Raw genomic sequence first — 19,605 nt, 5'->3', positions numbered from 1 at the left:
GCGGCAGAGTTTCATGGTCATTGCATGACCTGGATACCATGTTGTCCCACAGACAATTACCAGGAAGTTTTCTTATCAATGAGAGAGAATTTTAGCTGAAATATCTACACAACTTTCTTTTTGTTCTTTCTTCCTGTTTCCCGCTGATCTAGTTTGTTTTCATTTGTGTGTGTTTTTTATTAACAGAATATGGTGCTCCTGAAGAAGGTGAACTGAAGGGACAACAGCCTTTCATTCTAAAAAATCAGCTGCTAAGTAAGAGGCCAGAAATTAATAAAATTATATATTTTGCATTTAAAATACTCTCCCTGGAGCAGTAAGGAAGAGGTGCTTTAAATACCCTTGAAGCCAATTTGTACACCAAAAGGAATAGTAAAGGGCACAAAAATTGCCGTCCAGTTCATCTTGAAGTTGAAAACACTTCCCAGAAACAAACTGATAGTTAAGGCTCTATGGATGTATTTATTAGAATGGCACATGTAGAAGTTCCCCCAACAGCCTTAACTCTGGTCCCACGTAGCTGCTTCCCAGACTGTACAACTGTGACTTATCTGGATGTATGACTTTTTGAGAGAGTGGTGAATTTTTGACAGCATGATCCCTGCAGACTTTTGGGATGCAGCAGGGAGGGTGAAGAGGAAGTATTATGGTATTACAGCCATGGTATGCTATAAGGATTGGTAGGGTAGACTGGGCTACTTTGATCCTTCATGTCCCCTTATCCCCCCTATGCATGCCAGAAACACTCTGATCTGTGAGAGCTAGTAGTTACAGCCTGCCTTGAGCTACGGAGCTAAGACCCAAGAGTCTGATTAATATCTGTAAGGCTGAGTCTGTGAAGGTGAGTGTAATTATCCTTTGCCTTTCCAACCAGAGCATTACTTTTTTTAATTTTTGGGGTGGGGAGGCAGGCTCCAGATTCCAGCCATGAGTTTGAGTCAGCCAGTCTAATGGGGAACGGAAGTACCCATGATTTAGGACTTTTGTCTAGAGCAATGGATCCATGCCAGTAGAAACCAAATGTGCAGGTTAGGACTTCCACATACGATGGTTGTTGAATGTGATTGATTGGAAGGGCATTTATATAGGGTTTCTTTTTTTTTTAATGCTGCCTAATATTCAACACCCTCCCTTTTTATTGGGGGCTGGGAGAGTGGCAGCCTGGGTTTTAGCTTTCTGGGATGTGCATTCCCAAATGAGCAAAAAATTATGTCAAAGTCTGCCTGGAAAAAGTAGTATCATGTCCCTCTTGGGGGGAGGAATAACTTTAGAACACTTTATTTTTTTAATCCATCCTAACTGGCATATTCACTGTTTTTGTTTGCAGTTCACTTAGCATGCAGGGAATTCCAACTTAGTAAGTGCCCAAAGGATTTATGCAAATTGTATTCACACTTAAAGAAACCGAAATTAATGCCTGGTACCAGTCGATCTAAAGTTCATATAATGGAAGTTATAAACTTCAGTTACACTTATTATGACTGACTTCGTCTAATTTTTTTTAAAGCTTTGACAATTAAATGTCCAGACAAACCTGATCAGAAACCTATAGAGAAGAAACTACCAGGTAAGCACAGGAAAGTTAATTGTTTGTTTCAATGCCACTCCAGTTCCTTTGTGGTCCTCTCCCCCCTCCCCCCCTTTTTTTTTTCTTTCTCTCCCCTTTCCTGAAGAAATCTGGAGGCAGCTGCTTCAGAATGCATCAGCATAGCTACTGAGAGAAGGGAAAGACCAACTTGTTCTGTATACAATTGCTAGCAGGATATGGAACCTTTCACCTCAAGGTTACTGGTTAAAAGTCACTAATGTTACTGAACAGCCATCATATGGTAATGACTGTCCAGTAACATGTGGAAAACAAGCTATAGTCCTTCCAGTTCCTAGCGGCTGCTTCTACATCACAAGACTTAAGTTGACACTGATGGTATGAGCATGATTCAGTCTATATGCCAATTTGCTGTTAGGCTATAAACACTGACAAGGGAAACCTGCATGATTATTTGTTTATCAAATGCAGAGGGGCTGGGAATCTTATACTACTTATATGTTTTTAAAAATGTAAGGTTAGTACTTGTGGAATTACATATTTGGTTGCCCTCAGACCTGTTTGTAAGTACTAGAGTCAAACATGGGTGCTGAAGGAAGAGTTGTGGTGTAAGTAAATGTGACTGATGGAAAGGTATTTATATACAGTCTCCCAGAAATGGGGAAAAAAATTGACTCTTGTGTAGTGATAGCATTGTAGCCCAAATTAGTTTCCATGCAGTTCTAGGGTTCTCTGAGCACTGTTGTAAATCACTATAGGCCATACACTCCAAATTATGGAGCTGAAATTTTGTTAGATACTAAAACCCAATTCTGACTTGGACATCGACTCTGTTTCTTGCATATTTAGATTCCTGCCTTAGTCTTCCTTGACTAATCTATTATAATGAAAGGAGATTCTGCAGAATCTCCTTTCATTATAAGTAGACCTTTTCCTCAGCATACATTCAGTTATGTCTACACTAGAATGTGCTTCTTCCTCTGATAAAAAGCCCTGAGTAGAGTAACATCGTGATGTTTAGCTAGGTTAGTAGAACTCAACTTCAAACTAAGAACTGTTGTTAAATATACTAAATGTCTCTTTCAACAGCTGTGTCTGAATTTGTTCTATGAATAAAGACTTACTCGGGTTTTATTCTAAAATAAAAACATTTATTATCACAAGTTGCATAAAATCAGATACAGCTTTTACAAAAATGTTTGATAGAAAAATAGTTTTCTAAGTACATTGTGTGATATTACAGAAATAATTCACTAGTGCTGTGCCTTCAGATAAAGCTTCAAAGAAATGAAAAAAATTCAATATCTCTGTACCAGCCACACACAATGGGAAACCTCTCTTGTACAAACTAAACTGAAAGTTCCATTATGAAAATATCACCTTGCCACTTTATGGACCAATCCATAACACTACTAGCAGTTTGGAATAATAATGTATGTTTCAGGATTTAATTACATTAAAATGTTCTACAATGACATTCATTTCTTTGTGCTTCGAAAGTTGAGACTGCAGTTGCCAAAGAAATATCACACCAAAATCTGAGTGGTATGTATGAAAACTGTACTGTATGTCATGAAGGTCACTTAGCTTCATGATTTAGTTTTCATTTCAGGTCAATGTTGGATGAAAATATTTTTAGGTAGTAGCATGTTACTTATCAGTCTAGTCTACCAAAGATAATGAAGTTAGAATTGATTCAGAAATAAAACCATATTTGATTGACAGTATGATCTGGTAAAACTTAAAAGCTGCTAGAATATAAGTACATAATCAGGTTGTGTGGTTAACTACTTGATTTTTCTTGACAGATTCTATGACTATTCAGAAGGTCAAAGGCTTGCTGTATCGTCTACTTAAAATTCCTGGTTCAGAACTGAAATTGTCCTACGAAAGTTCTAAAGTAAGTTGTATTTAAAAGGTCAACACTGCATTCTAAAATATTATAGAATGAAACAGATTTCACTTAAAGGCTATCCGTCTTTATGCTATTTTTAGGCCTGATCCAACTCCTTTGGACTTGAAAGATGGCCAGGGGAAAAAGTTAGCCTAAGAGTGTGCATTTTAAATCACAGTCTGATTTTTCTTCTTCTTCTTCTTCTAGATGGAAGGCAAAGAAATTGAACTAGAAAATGACCTAAAGCCCTTGCAGTTTTACTCTATAGAAAATGGAGACTCTGTGTTAGTACGGTGGTAACTTCTCTTCTGAAGTTGCACAGTGCTGTTAAGCCGAAGCCTACCCGAAGAGATTATCTACAATTTTCCTGTACATAAACAGAAGCATCGTTTCAGATAGCCCTCTGTCCTCAACTCCTGCATGTATATTTTCAATAAAAGAGTACCTGGTCATTTAGTGAGTTTGTTAGAGGTGCATAATTGCAGGGGTTCTTTTAAATTCCCAGATTAAATGGACTATTAGCATGAGGGTTTCTTCAAGTCTTGTGCTGCACTGGTGAGAATTTCTATAGAAGAAGCAGTTTTAAACAGACCCACACATTTATTTTACTCAGAAGGTGTAATCTAAAATCTCATATGACACTTTCATTTGTAATACCTGCAAGCATAAAGCCACAAGGACAACTGCTGTTGCACTAGAAAAGGGCACTTAAGTTATTTCCTCTCTCCTTAAAGCAGAGTTTAAGGAATCCTTTAGCAAAGAACAGAGCTTAATGTAACACCACTCTATATTGAGAGGTTTGTGGTAAGTTTAGATCAGTGTCTTTTCCAGAAACTAGGACAGATCTGTATTATCTCCTTGTTGCTGTATCCTATTTACACAGCTCGAGGGAAAAAAAAATCACAATTAAGATTAAGCTGCTGAATTGGAGGATTTATTTAAAATAACTTGTCAGCATATTGCAGAGCTATGCAGTTTAATGGATATTCTCCATATTAGTGGTGTGTTGCTCAAACTTTTTACTTTAACTATTTTTCTAGATAGTTATCAGAGATGCAAATTCCTCTGAATCTGGTTATATTGGTTGTAGTTCAAGATTTGGTATAAGCAAAGTTTGATATCTTGCATCATAATCTCATCCAAATCACTAAAAAGTATACACAAACTCTATAAATCCTAAAAGCTAACTATCCTAACCTCACATGAGCAAGTACCGTTTACATCTTCCCAGTCTTAGGTTATTTATGCTGGTATGGAACCTTGCACCTGCTGACACTCATGGATAGCAGTGGTTCTACACTATTTTCCAAATACACATTTTAAACAGGCTAGTTGAAATTCATATGTGCATTAATTACCAGTAGTCCTTTGACAAAACCAAAAGTTTAAGATAATTTTCTTTTTTATAAACACCTTATTTATAGAAAAATGCTACTGTGGACAGTATCAGTCCATTTTTGTCAAAATGAATGGGTAAATATTAATTACATAGGTGAAATTTCCACTATTAACCACCACCTTAGTAGTCCTGATTGTGTATCTCCAAGTCTTTATCATCTTTCCTCACATCTACAAGGATCTCCACATAATTCCTTCACTTTCCAGAGCTCTGTTAGTTCCTGTGGGGAATACTGAGGGGAAGACAGCATTCCAGTTTCACATGTCTTCTCACATAACCAGAGGCTGTCCTATTTAAAGACAATGATTTCAGTGGGATTTTTTGGAAAGGGACAGTATTTTACATGCACTAAATCAGACATGCTATCAGAAATCAGTATTTCATGGTGTGGGACGCTTGTTAATGTGTCAGTAATTAACAGAATGTAGACAGAGGCAGGGTGTATATAAATAAAACTGCAAGGCTCTTATTGTGTCTGACAATTTGATCATCTGAGAACAGACAGCTTACAAATGCATCAGAGCATAAGCCAGCCCCTATCTGATGGGTGCTAGAAATTTTCCCATGGATTGCAATATGTATATGGGGATGGGTGCACTTACATTTTCCTCTTAAGTCTATACTACTGGTCTGATCTGGTCAGGCAATTCCTATCATGTTACCACTGAAGCCTGATTGTTTAACCAGACATTGAATAGAAACTGTTGGCAATAGGAGTGCTGTTGGAAACTGAAAAGACAAGTGCCCCAAACAATGTATTCATATAACCCCTCAGGTTAGTATGATATATGTAAGATAGCTAAATCTCAAATTTTTCAGTCTCTGCTATTTGCTATTTAATGAAAAGAAAGTCACCCAGTAATAATTTAAGATTTTATTCTATATGCACCAAGAAAGAATTATTTTTTAATTAGATGGGAGAAGGTGTGATGGAAATCTTTGTATATTGTATTTTCCAAGGGCTGCCCAACTTGGATTAAGAGCCATGCTACTATACCATGAAAAACAATTTCTGCAGACTTGCTCACCTGATACCGCTTAGGCCCTATAGCTGCCATCCAAATGCCCATACTCACATCTTCACCCTGTAGATGCATTTTAGAAACCAAACATTAGCCCTGGGAAATAATTACTTGGAAATGCACCAAAGTCTCTTGTCCACTGACTGAACAAGTAAAATGTTAGTATTATTTCTTAAATGTAGTTTCTTCTGTGCATCTTTTAAAATAATCACCCACTCCTCCCAACATTGCTGAGGAAGCTGTCTATTAAAATGGTGGATTTTACAGGTTAGGAAACTAAGGCAAATATGGTCACAGTGACTCCCAAGGCAACATGGAGCTCCTAATCCCAACTCTCACATCTCTCTCAACATAAAAATCTACAAATTAGCCAGAGCTAACAAGTCTAATTCCAGAATCAAAGGTGTGGTGTGAGAGAAGGGTAGGGGGAGTGGGAGACCTTAAGACTTTGTGGGGGTTTTTTTAGCAGGGGGCTTAAGTACCTGGTATGTCTTGAGTCTTTCAGAGTTGCTTGCCAACCACTGAACAATGTCTTTGGAGATAACATAACCAGACCCGCAGGCAAAGGCCGGGTACGCTGGACTGGGATACTCCAGTTCTTGCCACTTCCCCGTCCGATCAACTGCCCAATTTAGTCTGAAACTTAAGATCAAAATAATCATGCAAACTGCTTTTGAAGAAGATATTTATAAAAAGCTCCAAGAATCCATGCAGTTTAGTCAATAAAACTGAAGCAAACTAAGAAAGAAAAAGTGTAGAAAACTTTTCATTGAGTTATGATTCAGATAGTGCTATTTCACCATAAAGCTTGCCATGTTAAGAGTATCATTTAATTTCAAAGAGGCAGTTATACCCTGTTTATTTCCTCTAAGATGATTTGTAAACACACTAATAGAAAAAAGCAATGCTAGCATGCTTACCTCTAGTGTGCATCTGCACTGCTACCAGCTTCGGTTAATGAAGCACAAATTCACTGACAAGAGATGTGTTAAACCAACACCATGGTGCCCTATCTGTCAAAATCCCTACTCTGTACTCTCTTGTTTTACTTATGACAAATACAATAGGTGCATGCAGTTACAGTAATGATAAACATATTGGTCCACTGATACGAAACAAGTGTCCTCCTAAAAATAGAAATCAAGGGGGAAGAGTCAGGCAGCAAAAGGAATATTTGTTACCCTTCAAACATGGCTAATTTTGCAGAAATCTAAATAATAATTTGGGATCCTGGTAATAATAGAAATCCTCTCTCTTCATTTGAGCCACCACAGTGTTCAGCTCAAGCTGTCAGGGCACCAGACCCGGGTGTCTAATTCCAAATGCATCACTGATTTGTTGTTTGACCTTTGACAAGTCATGGAACTGCTCTGTGCCTCAGTTTCCCCATCTGCAAAATGGTGCTAACCAGGCAGACATTCACTGCAGGCCACACCCATTTAGTGCTTTTAGCAAAACAAGCAACAGGTTTTATCCACCAAGATTTCCTTTCTCCAGACAGGCCCGACGCTCCCCAGCAGGCTGCTGGTAAAATCCTAATAAACATACAAACTGAAGTCTAAGTTTAAAAACAGCAGAATAACCCCTTCCCCACGTTCACTTCCTTGTTCCTGATTCTGTCTTCAGCCCTTCCCTCAAAGATCAGTTAAAGGGGAAAGGGAAAAAAAGAAGAGCTTTCCTGGTCTCTAAGAGTATGTCTACACAGTAGTTCAACACCCACAGCTGGCCTGTGTCAGCTGACTCAGGCTTGGGCTGCAAAATTGCTATGAAGATGTTCAGGCTCAAGGACTCTCTTCCCCCCCCCCCCCCCCCCCCCCGGGGTCCCAGAGCTCAAGCTCTAACCCAAACCTGAACATCTACACTGCAATCTTACAGCCCGCAAGCCCAAGTCAGCTGCATAGACATACCCTAAGGCAGGCCTGCACAACTCAAAGTGGCAAGGGCCATATTACTCCAAAGAAAATACCTGAGGGCCGACCCCCCCCCCCAGCACCGCCAAGCCCCTCAAAACACAACACCCCCAAGCGCTGCCCAGCCCCTGAAATACTTCCCCAGCACCGCCCGCCTCACGGACACAAACCCTCCTTCCCCAGCGCTGCCCCACCGAAACAACAGTACTGAACCTTGGTAATATGTTATAGTGGGTGCCTAAGGTAGTATACTTAAGGTAAAAGAAAAATGTCTTTTTGCTAGAAGTAGAATAAGATCTTTCCCCAACTTTGTAAACAATTGCCCTGTTGAATGAATGAGGTGTGACTGAGGAAGGCGTGAAAGGCAGCAACTCCAGACAGCTGCAACCCTTGGAGAGGGACCAGATCAGTAGAACAGGTCCAGCCACCAACTCATAGCTCGTCTCCTCAGCCCCCCCAGCACCCCCGGCTTGCCTACTCACCCCCTGCCATTGCCCGCCAACTCACCTCCTCAGCCTCCTACCTCTCCCCGGCTCACCTACTCAGTCCCCGCCACTGCCTGCCCGTTCGCCTCCTCAGCCTTCCCTCCCCCACCACTGGCTCAACTGGCCCCCCCGCCACTGCCCACCTGCTCACCCCCCGCCACTGTCTGCCCACCCACCTCTTCAGCCCCCCTCCCTCACCCACTGCTTGCCTACTCACCTCCTGTGGGCCGCACAGTGAGCCCACGTGGGCCGCATGTTGTGCAGGCCTGCCCTAAGGGCTAAGCAGGGCTCAAGCTAGCAAACTAAAAAATAGCAGCGTGGATGGTGTAGCTCCAGTGCAGCCAGGCTGCAGCACCCACACAGCTCTATTTGGAATGCTAGCTTGAGCACAGCTAGTATGAGCCCATCTATCCAGGCTGGGAGGCTTGCTCCAAGCTGCTGTGCGACATACTGTCAGAGGCTCCAAGCTCCCTCCTATTGTGAGGGAGACTGTTCCTGTTCCCCCCTCCCAGCATACTAGGCCAGTTGAGAGGGAAACATGGATTGAATCACACTTCTAGGGGCTCTGGTCCCAAGTCGCCTGCATTCTTTTTCAAACCACAAACTTCCACCCTGGGAGCACTTCCTCTCACAGGTCTGTCCTTTAAAATACAACCCCTCAAAGGGCTTAATATGGCCCCAGTGTCTTTTCTTCCTTGCTCAGTCTTAAAAAGACAATTCCCTATACATGGGAATAATAGTATTTACCCACCTTCAAACAATGTTTTGAGAAGCACAGTTGAAAAGTGCTATATAAGAACTAAGTATTTTTATGAACAGGTCCTAGATGTAATCACAGCCAGCTGCCATAATTGTGTCAATGTGCCAGGCTGTTACAATTTAGAAACACGTCCTAACATGGCTTGGGTCAATCAAAAGCAAAGTGAGCTTTTATGGCCCAGAGAGCCATTACACACTGGCATGTCATTTGCAGGGGGGTAGATTCCTAGTACTGAACAGCAGAAGATGAAGACTGACATGGATTGGCAGAGGTGAGGTGAGCATGAAACTATCACACTACATGCCCACACAATGGCTGGCTCTAGTCACTGTTAGCGAACTCTGGTTGATAAGCACTGACATTCACCCAAAACTACTGAGCTGCAAGTGGCTGAGACCTTTTCTGCTTAGGCTAGTTACCAACAAGCAGTGATTCTTAATAAGTTTTGCTAAGCAAAGCCGTAAGTATATTTAGATGGCATCAAGCCATGGCAAGATAGAAGGCAAACATCATGCATTCAGGACTGCAATTTAATCATTTATGGTTGTTTGCTGTATATCCATCACAGACAATGGATTCTACCATGAGAAAATCTGAATGCCATGTACCAAATGTAGGATATAGGCCTCTATAGGGAATTAATAAAATTAATTTATTGCTAAAATTTTCGGTTTTTACAATCTTGCCTTTGTCTTTACTGAATGTTAGCATAGTCCGTTTTTTCCTACACAATGCTTGAAGAACACAATAACTTGGATACTTGGTTGCTTATATAATGAAATGAAATGTCTGAGCTACTCAAGAAAATTCATAGGACATTTCGGCTCTGTCAAGTAGTGCCAAGCACCAGAAGTATCAAGGGTATGGCCACGCTGCAATCGCAGGTGTGATCGCAGCACAGGCTGGCAGAACTTTCACCTAACTAGCATGGCTACAAATAACAGTAAAGATGCAGCAGTGCAGGCTAGCACCGCAAGTAAGACTCTAGCATGCTTGGAGAGCCCACACCACTGTGTCTTCACTGCTATTTTTAGCCATGCTAGAATGGGTATAGCAGCCCATGCTAAAAATCATCCCTCTGACTGCAGCATAGCCATAACCTTTAATCAGCCACCTTCCAGTCCAGTAGGGCTGCTGTAACATCATGACATCCCCAAGACATCAGCATCACTGGTGAGAAAGAGTTTACAAAAACACTGCCAAGGGATTAGCCTGAAATTACGTTTAACATTTCTGCATCCCATTAAAGTCACATTATTGTAATTTAAGGTGTTAACAGCACCTCCTGTTAAACACCAGATGGCATGAACTGTGTACTTCTGGAGAGGAGATACTAGGTAACCTGTGTAAACAGAGACAAGTAGTGGAGTTTAATCTGAATTTAAGATTCTTAATATTTTGCCGGTGTCAAGGCTGCTTCCTGAATAGCATCTTTCAATTTTGAATACTTTCTTCAGTTTCAGAGGACTCTTAAGCTCACTCAATTCACATTTTTCATTTAATTGAGCAATGTGCCTGACTACAGTTTGGTCTTGGCAGTTTTTAGGTATCATCATAGGAAAACCATAGCTAAAAGGAGCAAGAGTTAAGGGGACGTGGTGGCTCCATCTCATCAAATCTTCAGATCCAAGAATGCATGCCTTTTTGGGAGATGTTTTAGTCATACACAAATTACTGGCCTCAGTATACGGGCAACTGGGAGAAGCTGAAAGCTCTCAACAGTCGGTTTGAGTTGGGAGTAGACAGTAGCGAGAATCTTAATGGGTTCATACAATGTGATAGTTTGCAAAAAAAAGTCTGAGTGAGGTTTCAAGCCTGTCAGTTACCAGGACGTGAAGGTAAGGATGGGACCTCCTCTATGCAGCTGATACAGACTCTTTCAGTTGGAAGGTTAGATAGACTTTCCTGGGAAGGCCTGCTAATTATTATCATTAAAAATCTCTGAAGCCCCCTGTTTTTCTTTAATCTTAATTCATAACAAAGAGCCAAATTCTGAACTTTCATCCATTTTTACACCCTTGACTTCAAGGAGTTACTCTTCTTTTACAACTTGGAGATCAGAATCAGTTGCACAGGGCAGCCATCCTTAAAACTCATTTGACCAGCCTGCCATTGATATCTGCGGACACCACCACTGAAGCCAAGAAAGTAATGCCACAGATTAATCTGGTCCTGTGTGTCTGCAGTTCTTAATGGGGTGACAGAGTTTCCATTATAAGCAAGGCCACTGCAAGATGAATGTAAATTCTGAGCCTAGACCCCTCGTTTCCCTAGCACACTGGAGTTGCAGCTTGGAACATTCTGGTGTTTTTAAACCATTTTCATTAAAATATGAGAATGTGATAATCTAATCTGACTTCCTGAACAACACAGACCATAGAATGTTACTCAGTAATTGATGCATCATGTCTAACTCCTGGTTGAGCTACAGTATATCAGAGAGAGCCATCCAATCTTGATTAAATATTTTAAAGTGATGCGGAATTCACCATATCTGTCGGTAAACAATTCCCAGGACTAAATAACTTCACTGTTAAAATTTGTATTTCTTTTTTACAATAGTAAATTAAATTTCCAGTGTGCCACAGATTATTTTATATTGACAATCCATAGCTGCCTTGTAAAGCTGTCAGCGGGGCAAAGCTGGCATTTTAGCTTGTGGATAGAGGACAGCTGGGGTTTCTTGGCAACTAGAATGATGTGATAGGTGGTATGGGATAAGCACATTAGCTGGATGTTTCTGGTAACACGATCAGTAGTAAAATAGGTAATATTGACTTTTTTCCCCCTGTATAAGCTGCAGAATACATGGGGCACCAGACTATAAAGCTAATTTTGTCCCCTCGTACACAACCCACTTCCAAAACATCAGCCAGAAAAAGTCATACTGGCCTGAAAAAAATGGTAAAATTCAAAACAACGGCATGTTGGTACATGCTTGCAGTTTTTAACGTCACCTTCTTTCTGCACAGAAATATTTATTACCTATCACTTCCTTATGCTACAGAGAAATGTTATGTGCCACCCAACGCATGTTATAGCCCAGTATCAGAGGGGAAAAAGAATTCTAGCTATTGTAAGAGCACATTCTAGAACAATTATCATCTGGCTTCTGCAACTCAGGATCCAGACCTGCTCTGACTGAAGTTATGGAGCTTTACTAGTGACTTGAAGTGGGCACAAGCAGGGCTCCATAAGGAGACTGCTGAACTGAATTTTACAGCAGTAAAACATTCCATAGACATGGAGAAATTAAAAGATCCATGAAAAACCCAGTAAGCAGAAGAGTTTGAGACTCACTTGCCCCACCAGATATTTGGCCTGTCGAGTTTTTCGTGCATTATCCTGTTGAACACAGCTTCCAAATTTATGTAACAGTCATCATCTGTCTTCAGCAACAAATCAAAGTTAACTGATTCTACTGTCCTGTTGCCAAAAGAAAAATGGTGATGATTTAGTGGGAAAAAAATTTAAACTGAATTACAACTCCGCAATATAACCTGTATGCAACATAAACAGTGAAAGGACCCCTTGGAGAGGTAAGCCATTTGTCCTCTTCCTTTTAAATGTTTTTTCTATATGAAAGGAACCTGAGGTAGGATTTTTGCTATCCCTTACAGCTGATGGGTTTAACTTACAATGAATCTGTCTAGAACAGTACTGACCTCAAAAGGATATGAACTCCTGCTGAGGACTACATCACAGCTATTAATGCCATGGGTTGTATAAAGGGCTGATGGTCCAGCTAGCCTTCTGTATGAGAACAGCTGGTTCAAGGGCAGTGCAACTAGGAAAGTTTACAAGAAATGATTAGTAATAATTTGGTGCTTACCCTCTGTAAAGCTCTCTCCAAGTATTAAATGGGCAATCCTTAACATCCCTGTGAGGTCCATACATTATTTTACAGATAGAAAAGCTGACTGTAGGGAGAAACTCAAAGAATTAGAGTGAGATTATTCCTTGGTTTCTCCAGAAAGATAGGCTATGTTTTGAAGGACATGCCTATATATTCACTTCCCCTAAGGAGCAAACTGTTTTCCTTAAATCCTTTATTACTGAACAAGAAATGATTTTCTGCTAATGGGCAACCAGTCACCACAGAGAGTTAGATGACTTCAACTTTATTTCTCCTTTTAGCAATCAGAAGTGTTCTGTTTCTCATTTGTGTATTCTACACTATTCGGCACATTCCTTTGGTGGCTTTAAAAAAAAACCAAACACCACAAGTAGCATTTAAAGTTATTATTTAACAAGGAAAGAATCAGCCCAAGTTAAACATTAGTAATTCCAGTGGCTTCAGTAGTTACTCCTTATTTAAGTTAAGACCAAAGCAGATTGTGAAGAACTTCAAAAAGATCTCACAAAACTAAGTGATTGGGCAACAAAATGGCAAATGAAATTTAATGTGGATAAGTGTAAAGTAATGCACATTGGAAAAAATAACCCCAACTATACATACAACATGATGGGGGCTAATTTAGCTACAACGAGTCAGGAAAAAGATCTTGGAGTTATCGTGGATAGTTCTCTGAAGATGTCCACGCAGTGTGCAGAGGCGGTCAAAAAAGCAAACAGGATGTTAGGAATCATTAAAAAGGGGATAGAGAATAAGACAGAGAATATATTATTGCCCTTATATAAATCCATGGTATGCCCACATCTCGAATACTGTGTACAGATGTGGTCTCCTCACCTCAAAAAAAGATATTCTAGCACTAGAAAAGGTTCAGAAAAGAGCAACTAAAATGATTAGGGGTTTAGAGAGGGTCCCATATGAGGAAAGATTAAAGAGGCTAGGACTCTTCAGTTTGGAAAAGAGAAGACTAAGGGGGGACATGATAGAGGTATATAAAATCATGAGTGATGTTGAGAAAGTGGATAAGGAAGTTATTTACTTATTCCCATAATACAAGAACTAGGGGTCACCAAATGAAATTAATAGGCAGCAGGTTTAAAACAAATAAAAGGAAGTTCTTCTTCACGCAGCGCACAGTCAACTTGTGGAACTCCTTACCTGAGGAGGTTGTGAAGGCTAGGACTATAACAATGTTTAAAAGGGGACTGGATAAATTCATGGTGGCTAAGTCCATAAATGGCTATTAGCCAGGATGGGTAAGAATGGTGTCCCTAGCCTCTGTTCGTCAGAGGATGGAGATGGATGGCAGGAGAGAGATCACTTGATCATTGCCTGTTAGGTTCACTCCCTCAGGGGCACCTGGCATTGGCCACTGTCGGTAGACAGATACTGGGCTAGATGGACCTTTGGTCTGACCCGGTACGGCCTTTCTTATGTTCTTATGTTATGTTCTTATTTACAAGAGTGTGAACAGAGAACCAAGCCCATTGTCTTTTCTGATGTATAAGCATATATTTTGGAATATATATACATAGTTGTAGGAGATTTGCTGCACATATCTAAACAGATCTTAGACTGTTTATATGCAAGAGGTGCTATAAAATATGCTTGAGCTTTTCAGTTAAATGTTCTCCAGTTAATTATCAATGCTTTTTTAAAGTTTCGATCACTCAATTCTGATTGTATTACTCACTGAGGTCTTGATCCTGCAATGGGATTACTCACTCATGTGTGCGCAAGCTTAAGCACATTCCTTTGGGGATCAAATGTGAGTTTTGGGGAGGGGATTGTGGTTTACAAATAATAGTAATAAATACCCATATATATTTTAAACTCAACTTAGAACTGGAACAAAATTCTCTGGTATTTGTTTTTGATAATTACTCATATTCATATCTTCCAATACATTTATGTTGTGCAAATGTACTGAAACCAAACAGAATTTAAAATAAAAAAACCAAAAAACTAATTTTTAGAATAAAAGGCTGTGTTTTTTCAGCTTTTATGGGTAACGTCTCCAAGAAATTGAAACCTTTAAAATACATTTTACTCCAAGGAGTTTATATGTATTATCAATTGCTTTTTCAATTCATGTTCTGGATTGATGCTTCAGTCATTAATGTTTAGACCCTATTTTCACACAAGACAGAGGGCTCTGGCAGTAGCAGGCAGCTCTTGTGCGATTGTTGTGATGACAAAGGGTGCTCAAAGCTATTTGGAAGGCCTTTCTGGTCTGAGTGCTGAGCCTCTCCATGTTGGGTGGCTAGAGCCCAGGTCCCATGAGGCACCGAGCACTTCAAGCTGAAATCTACCTTGCAATGGAAATTGAGGGTGCTCAGGACCTGACAGGGTTCAACCCTTTGGTCCTGAACCAAAGCCCACTGAGGTCAGTGCCAGTCTTTCTGTTGACTTCCATGGGCTTTGGATCAGGCCTTCTGTTTGTAATCAGGCTGACAGCCAGCATTTAAAATTTAAGCTGCTGGTCTTCAGATTGTGATTTCATGCTGCTAGCAAAACATCCCAGGTAGGGTTGTGGGCATGATTTACCTCTAACTTGCATATTTGGATTTGTGGAGCAGATATTTGGGGTGGGGAAGGGAAGGAGTTCAGTCAGTAAAGAATAATCCTAAAAACTGAGCCCTCACTTTTAATCACCAGATGGTGTAATACAATTTTAAAACAAAAACAATGAAAAGAGTTAAATAATTTTGTTATGTTATATTGTGTAAATTTTCAGAATACAGCATCTCAAGGACTATCTGGCACCAGAAATAACCAGGGAAATCCTTCATTAAAAAGTACTTTTTTCCAACCTACCATCGATAGAAGTTCAGTAATTTGGCTGGAACATTTCTGTAGGTGTCAACAACGTCTACAAAAACAATATCATCATAGGCGCTGCTTTCTTCCTTCAATAATGCATCCTCTTCTTCAAGGTTTTTTAAGTGGTTTACAAACCTCTCAGGGCGAGTATGAAGGCTTTGTAAAAGAGCATCACCTTCTGAATGGGAGGGAGGAGAAATTATACATAACCAAAATTACACATGTTAATATCCACGTGCAGTACACTACATACAGCTGTGTATATTGTTCTTGTACTAGAAGCAGCATATTTACATATTTATTTTGTTAGTAAGCGTCCAGCCAAAATCTGGATTTAGGAAATTTTGCAATTTTTTTCAAAAAACAAAGGCACTAATTTTACAAGTTTAGAATGATAAAAAGCAAAAGTTGCAGACAATAAGGGGTTTTTTGGGGTGGGGGGGAGTCATACATATACCAAATTCACAGTCCATTTTGATCAATTTCACAGTCAGAGGATTTTTAAAATAATAAATGTAATGATTTCAGCTATTTAAATCTGAAATTTCATGGTGTTGTAATTGTTGGAGGTCCTGACTCCAAGCAGAGTTATGGGGGGGCAGGGTTGCAAGGTTATTGTAGGGGAAGTTGCAGTACTGCTACCGTTCTGCATTGCTGCTGGTGGCAGCACTGCCTTCAGACCTGGGTAGCTGGAGAGCAGCAGCTGCTGGCTTGCTGCCCAGCTCTGAAGGCAGCGCTGCCGCCAGCAGCAGTGCAGAAGGAAGGATGGCATAGTGTGGTATTGCCATCTTTACTTCTGCACTGCTGCTGGTGGCGGCAGCGCTGCCTTCAGAGCTGGGCATCCAGCCAACAACCACTGCTCTCCAACCATCTAGTTGTGATGGCAGCGCAGAAGTAAGGGTGGCAAGCCCCCACCCAAAATAAGCATGTGACCCCCTCTGCAAATCCCTTTTGGGTCAGAACCCCCAATTTGAGAAACTGGTCTCCCCCACGAAATCTGTACAGTATAGGGTAAGAGCACACAAAAGACAGACCAGATTTCACGGTCTGTGATGCATTTTTCACGGCCATGAATTTGGTAGGGCCCTACATATACCCTAATGAAAAAGGAACAGAATGCTTCTTTGCTCCAATGAAAGGATTCAAAAGTCTTAAGAATGTTTTATACAAATAATTATCTGGCATTCTACTCTCTACTTTTTACAGGATGAATAGGAGGGCTGCCTAAGTTAGTGTCAGTTTATCCTAAGCATATTTACCTGTAGCATAGACAGAGGCTGAAAACCAGGGTCTCACATACTGCTCTGACAAGGCTCAACTCAACACAACCAATTTTCATTGTACAGTCGTGCTGGCCTGTCCACATCTACCACACTGAATAACCAGTTTTGCATAAGCATATTCAGGGAAAATCAGGGCAGGTATTCTGTACTACCTGAACTTTCAAGACTAGAGGGAGAAGGAGGAAGCGGGTTTTACACATGGTTTCAATGCACTTTAAGATCCTCCTGCAGAGATGTATGGGAGATTAGACTGCTCAATCATACCTGCCAGTCCTATCTACTCAGCACGGAAATGGTGCTTGAATGTGGTCTGGTGTCTGACACTGTATTAACTGTTGTGTGGAGTCAACCATGTTACAATCTGATTACAGCAAAGTAGTGTAGACAGGCACTTACTAGCTTAGAGGAAAGCCCAGAACTGGATCCATTATTCCCTTATTTTCCTCTTGTAATGACGCTTTAATTCACTGAAAAGTTTTTAATAGGCTAAAGCTGGTTTGTGTGCCCCCAAACCACATTATAAAACTAAGTTAGTTATTTTACTTAAGGAAAATAAATTTCTGCTTTTCCTTATGCAGGGCAGACAAGCCAGCCTCACTTTTGAAAAGTGTTAATACAGAGTCACTTTGGCTTTTCCATTATAGCAGCTGCTCTGTGGTGCCAGTTTAGATGCCAACTTGAGTGCTAGGTGGCCCAGAGACCATGCAGAGTTTGAAAGGGCTCCCAGAGGCTCTCACACAACCTGCTGAAATGGGTGCAAAGGGCAACAGCGTTGCTGGGAAAAGCAAGCCCACTTTAGCTTTAATGTCACCATTAGCCAACAATTGCTCCACAGTGTTGCAAGATAAACTGCAGTTATTTTCTATTCTAAATACAAGGAAAAAGTGGTAACTGTTACAACAAGTTGACTTCTTAAAGGCAACCAATGTAGAACTTTTTTCTTTAACTTGGTCTATTGACAACAAGAATTAAGGACGGGAACAGGGAAATCTGTTTGGACAGAAGGGGAAAAGGTTATTGTGTTAATAAAAAGACAGCAAAGAGATAAAAATTGGCTTAGCTGGGTGATAAGGAGCAACCAAAGATGTCAGCATGTCACCAAAATTTTAATTTAGTACAGGACTTATATGAGAGAGGAATAAACTAAAAGTAGAACTTCTTTGTCAATCAAATTAATATTGGACACAGATTGATCATTCATGTCAGAGCTGTCGTTTAAATGTTCTGTTGTAGGATAGAGAGATGCTCTACTACATTTTTTGCAGACTTACCTTGAATAGTGTAAATAAAGCCTCCTGCTATTCCTTCCACACCGTCCGTGAATTCATGTGGCCATGAACCTTCCCCTGTCTGTTAGAGATTGATTAAAAACATTACAAAAAGAGAAATGTGTCAGTAGCAAAAGTTGAGCTAATTCCCTCTCTAAATACAAAGTTTGCTGCAGCAACAATGTACAGTACATTTTTTTTAGATATCTGCATATGTAAAAGACTAAGGCTTTAATTATAATTTTATGATGAGATTTTAAAAAATGCCTAAGGTATTCAGGTGCTCTGTGGACATTAAAATTAATAGCAACGAGGCATCCAAAACGGCAGCAGCTTTGGAAAATGTAGCATTAATTTCTGTCTTCTATTCCATCCTCAGATAACATTGGAAAGCTAGATTTGAAATTAAGAGGAAAGGGTTAAACTTGAAATGCTTAAACTATAATGGCGCAGCATGCTGTTTGTGAATCAGCAGAAAGTGGTGACAAGGAAAGAGAACTCGTTAGCTTAGGATTGCAGTAATGGGCAGAATTCACTGCTGGAAGATTCAGCTGCAGCGAATTTGACCCATTATCTTTGAAGTCCACAAAAGGGAGGGGTGAACTTTATTTCCATGCTAAGTGGAAAATAGGTCTTTAATACAGTCAGTGGCATCATTTTCTTTGTACATCAAAGGGCTGGATCCCAAGGTGGGGGTAAGTTGAAAATTAAACCAACAGAGGAAGCCAGACTGATGTCACCTGAAATGACTGGACGTTTACAGAGACACCTAGGGAGCACAGGGAAATGGGACAGAAAAAAGATCTTAAGTTCAATTATTTTTTGGTAAAAGTTTATGATTGGAACATAAGTAGTATGAAGAGATGACACACCGTAGAGACTCTGAGAACTCCTCCTCCATCATTAACTATCACTTTGTGAAGATTCCTAGAAACAAGGCCTTGAAGGTCCTGGCTTTCCCACACAATAGTACCTTCAAAACTCTGTTAAGAAAGCACACCACAATTCACCATTAACAGGAAAAATATATATAAACAAAAAACACACATGCACACATAAGGCCCTACTAGCAATACTGTGGCAATTGTGGATTCCATAACATCTGGCTTATACTGCAATTTTGACAGCTGTGCTCATCCTCGGGTGAGCAACAGCAGAAAAATCACAGAAAATAATGGACTTTATTACTGCAAATAATAAGGTCCATTATTACTTTACATGCATCCGATGAAGTGGGTATTCACCCACAAAAGCTCATGCTCCAATACATCTGTTAGTCTATAAGGTGCCACAGGACTCTTTGCTGCTATTACTTTTCTGCAATTTTCCATGGTTTGTCCGCAACGCAGCTGCAATTTT

General features: G+C 40.3%; 2 protein-coding genes across 6 annotated transcripts in view; one reads left to right on the top strand and one right to left on the bottom strand.

Annotated features, from left to right (window-relative positions):
• The window catches only part of TBCE (tubulin folding cofactor E), a 56,244-nt gene extending 51,794 nt beyond the window's left edge, over nt 1-4,450 (top strand). For 3 of the 4 annotated variants that reach the window (XM_039531490.1, XM_039531488.1, XM_039531491.1), the window contains exons 14-17: nt 187-255; nt 1,508-1,567; nt 3,355-3,446; nt 3,648-4,450. In XM_039531490.1, coding sequence (XP_039387424.1) covers nt 187-255; nt 1,508-1,567; nt 3,355-3,446; nt 3,648-3,740 — 314 coding nt within the window. In that variant the 3' untranslated portion in view covers nt 3,741-4,450. Of the gene's footprint in view, nt 1-186; nt 256-1,507; nt 1,568-3,354 lie in introns of all 4 variants that reach the window. The other variant, XM_039531492.1, reaches the window with a different exon arrangement.
• Nucleotides 4,451-4,546: 96 nt separating this feature from the next.
• B3GALNT2 (beta-1,3-N-acetylgalactosaminyltransferase 2) overlaps nt 4,547-19,605 on the bottom strand; it is a 43,193-nt gene continuing 28,134 nt past the window's right edge. The window contains exons 6-12 of one of the 2 annotated variants that reach the window (XM_039531494.1): nt 19,119-19,229; nt 18,250-18,328; nt 15,690-15,873; nt 12,317-12,442; nt 6,344-6,503; nt 5,868-5,924; nt 4,547-5,128 (exon numbers count right to left, since the gene is read on the bottom strand). In XM_039531494.1, coding sequence (XP_039387428.1) covers nt 4,994-5,128; nt 5,868-5,924; nt 6,344-6,503; nt 12,317-12,442; nt 15,690-15,873; nt 18,250-18,328; nt 19,119-19,229 — 852 coding nt within the window. In that variant the 3' untranslated portion in view covers nt 4,547-4,993. The remainder of the gene's footprint in view (nt 5,129-5,867; nt 5,925-6,343; nt 6,504-12,316; nt 12,443-15,689; nt 15,874-18,249; nt 18,329-19,118; nt 19,230-19,605) is intronic. The other variant, XM_039531493.1, reaches the window with a different exon arrangement.

This window comes from Mauremys reevesii, linkage group 3 (genome assembly GCF_016161935.1).
Source record: "Mauremys reevesii isolate NIE-2019 linkage group 3, ASM1616193v1, whole genome shotgun sequence".
NCBI lineage: Eukaryota > Metazoa > Chordata > Testudines > Geoemydidae > Mauremys > Mauremys reevesii.
This window is presented reverse-complemented; position numbering and strand designations above follow the sequence as displayed.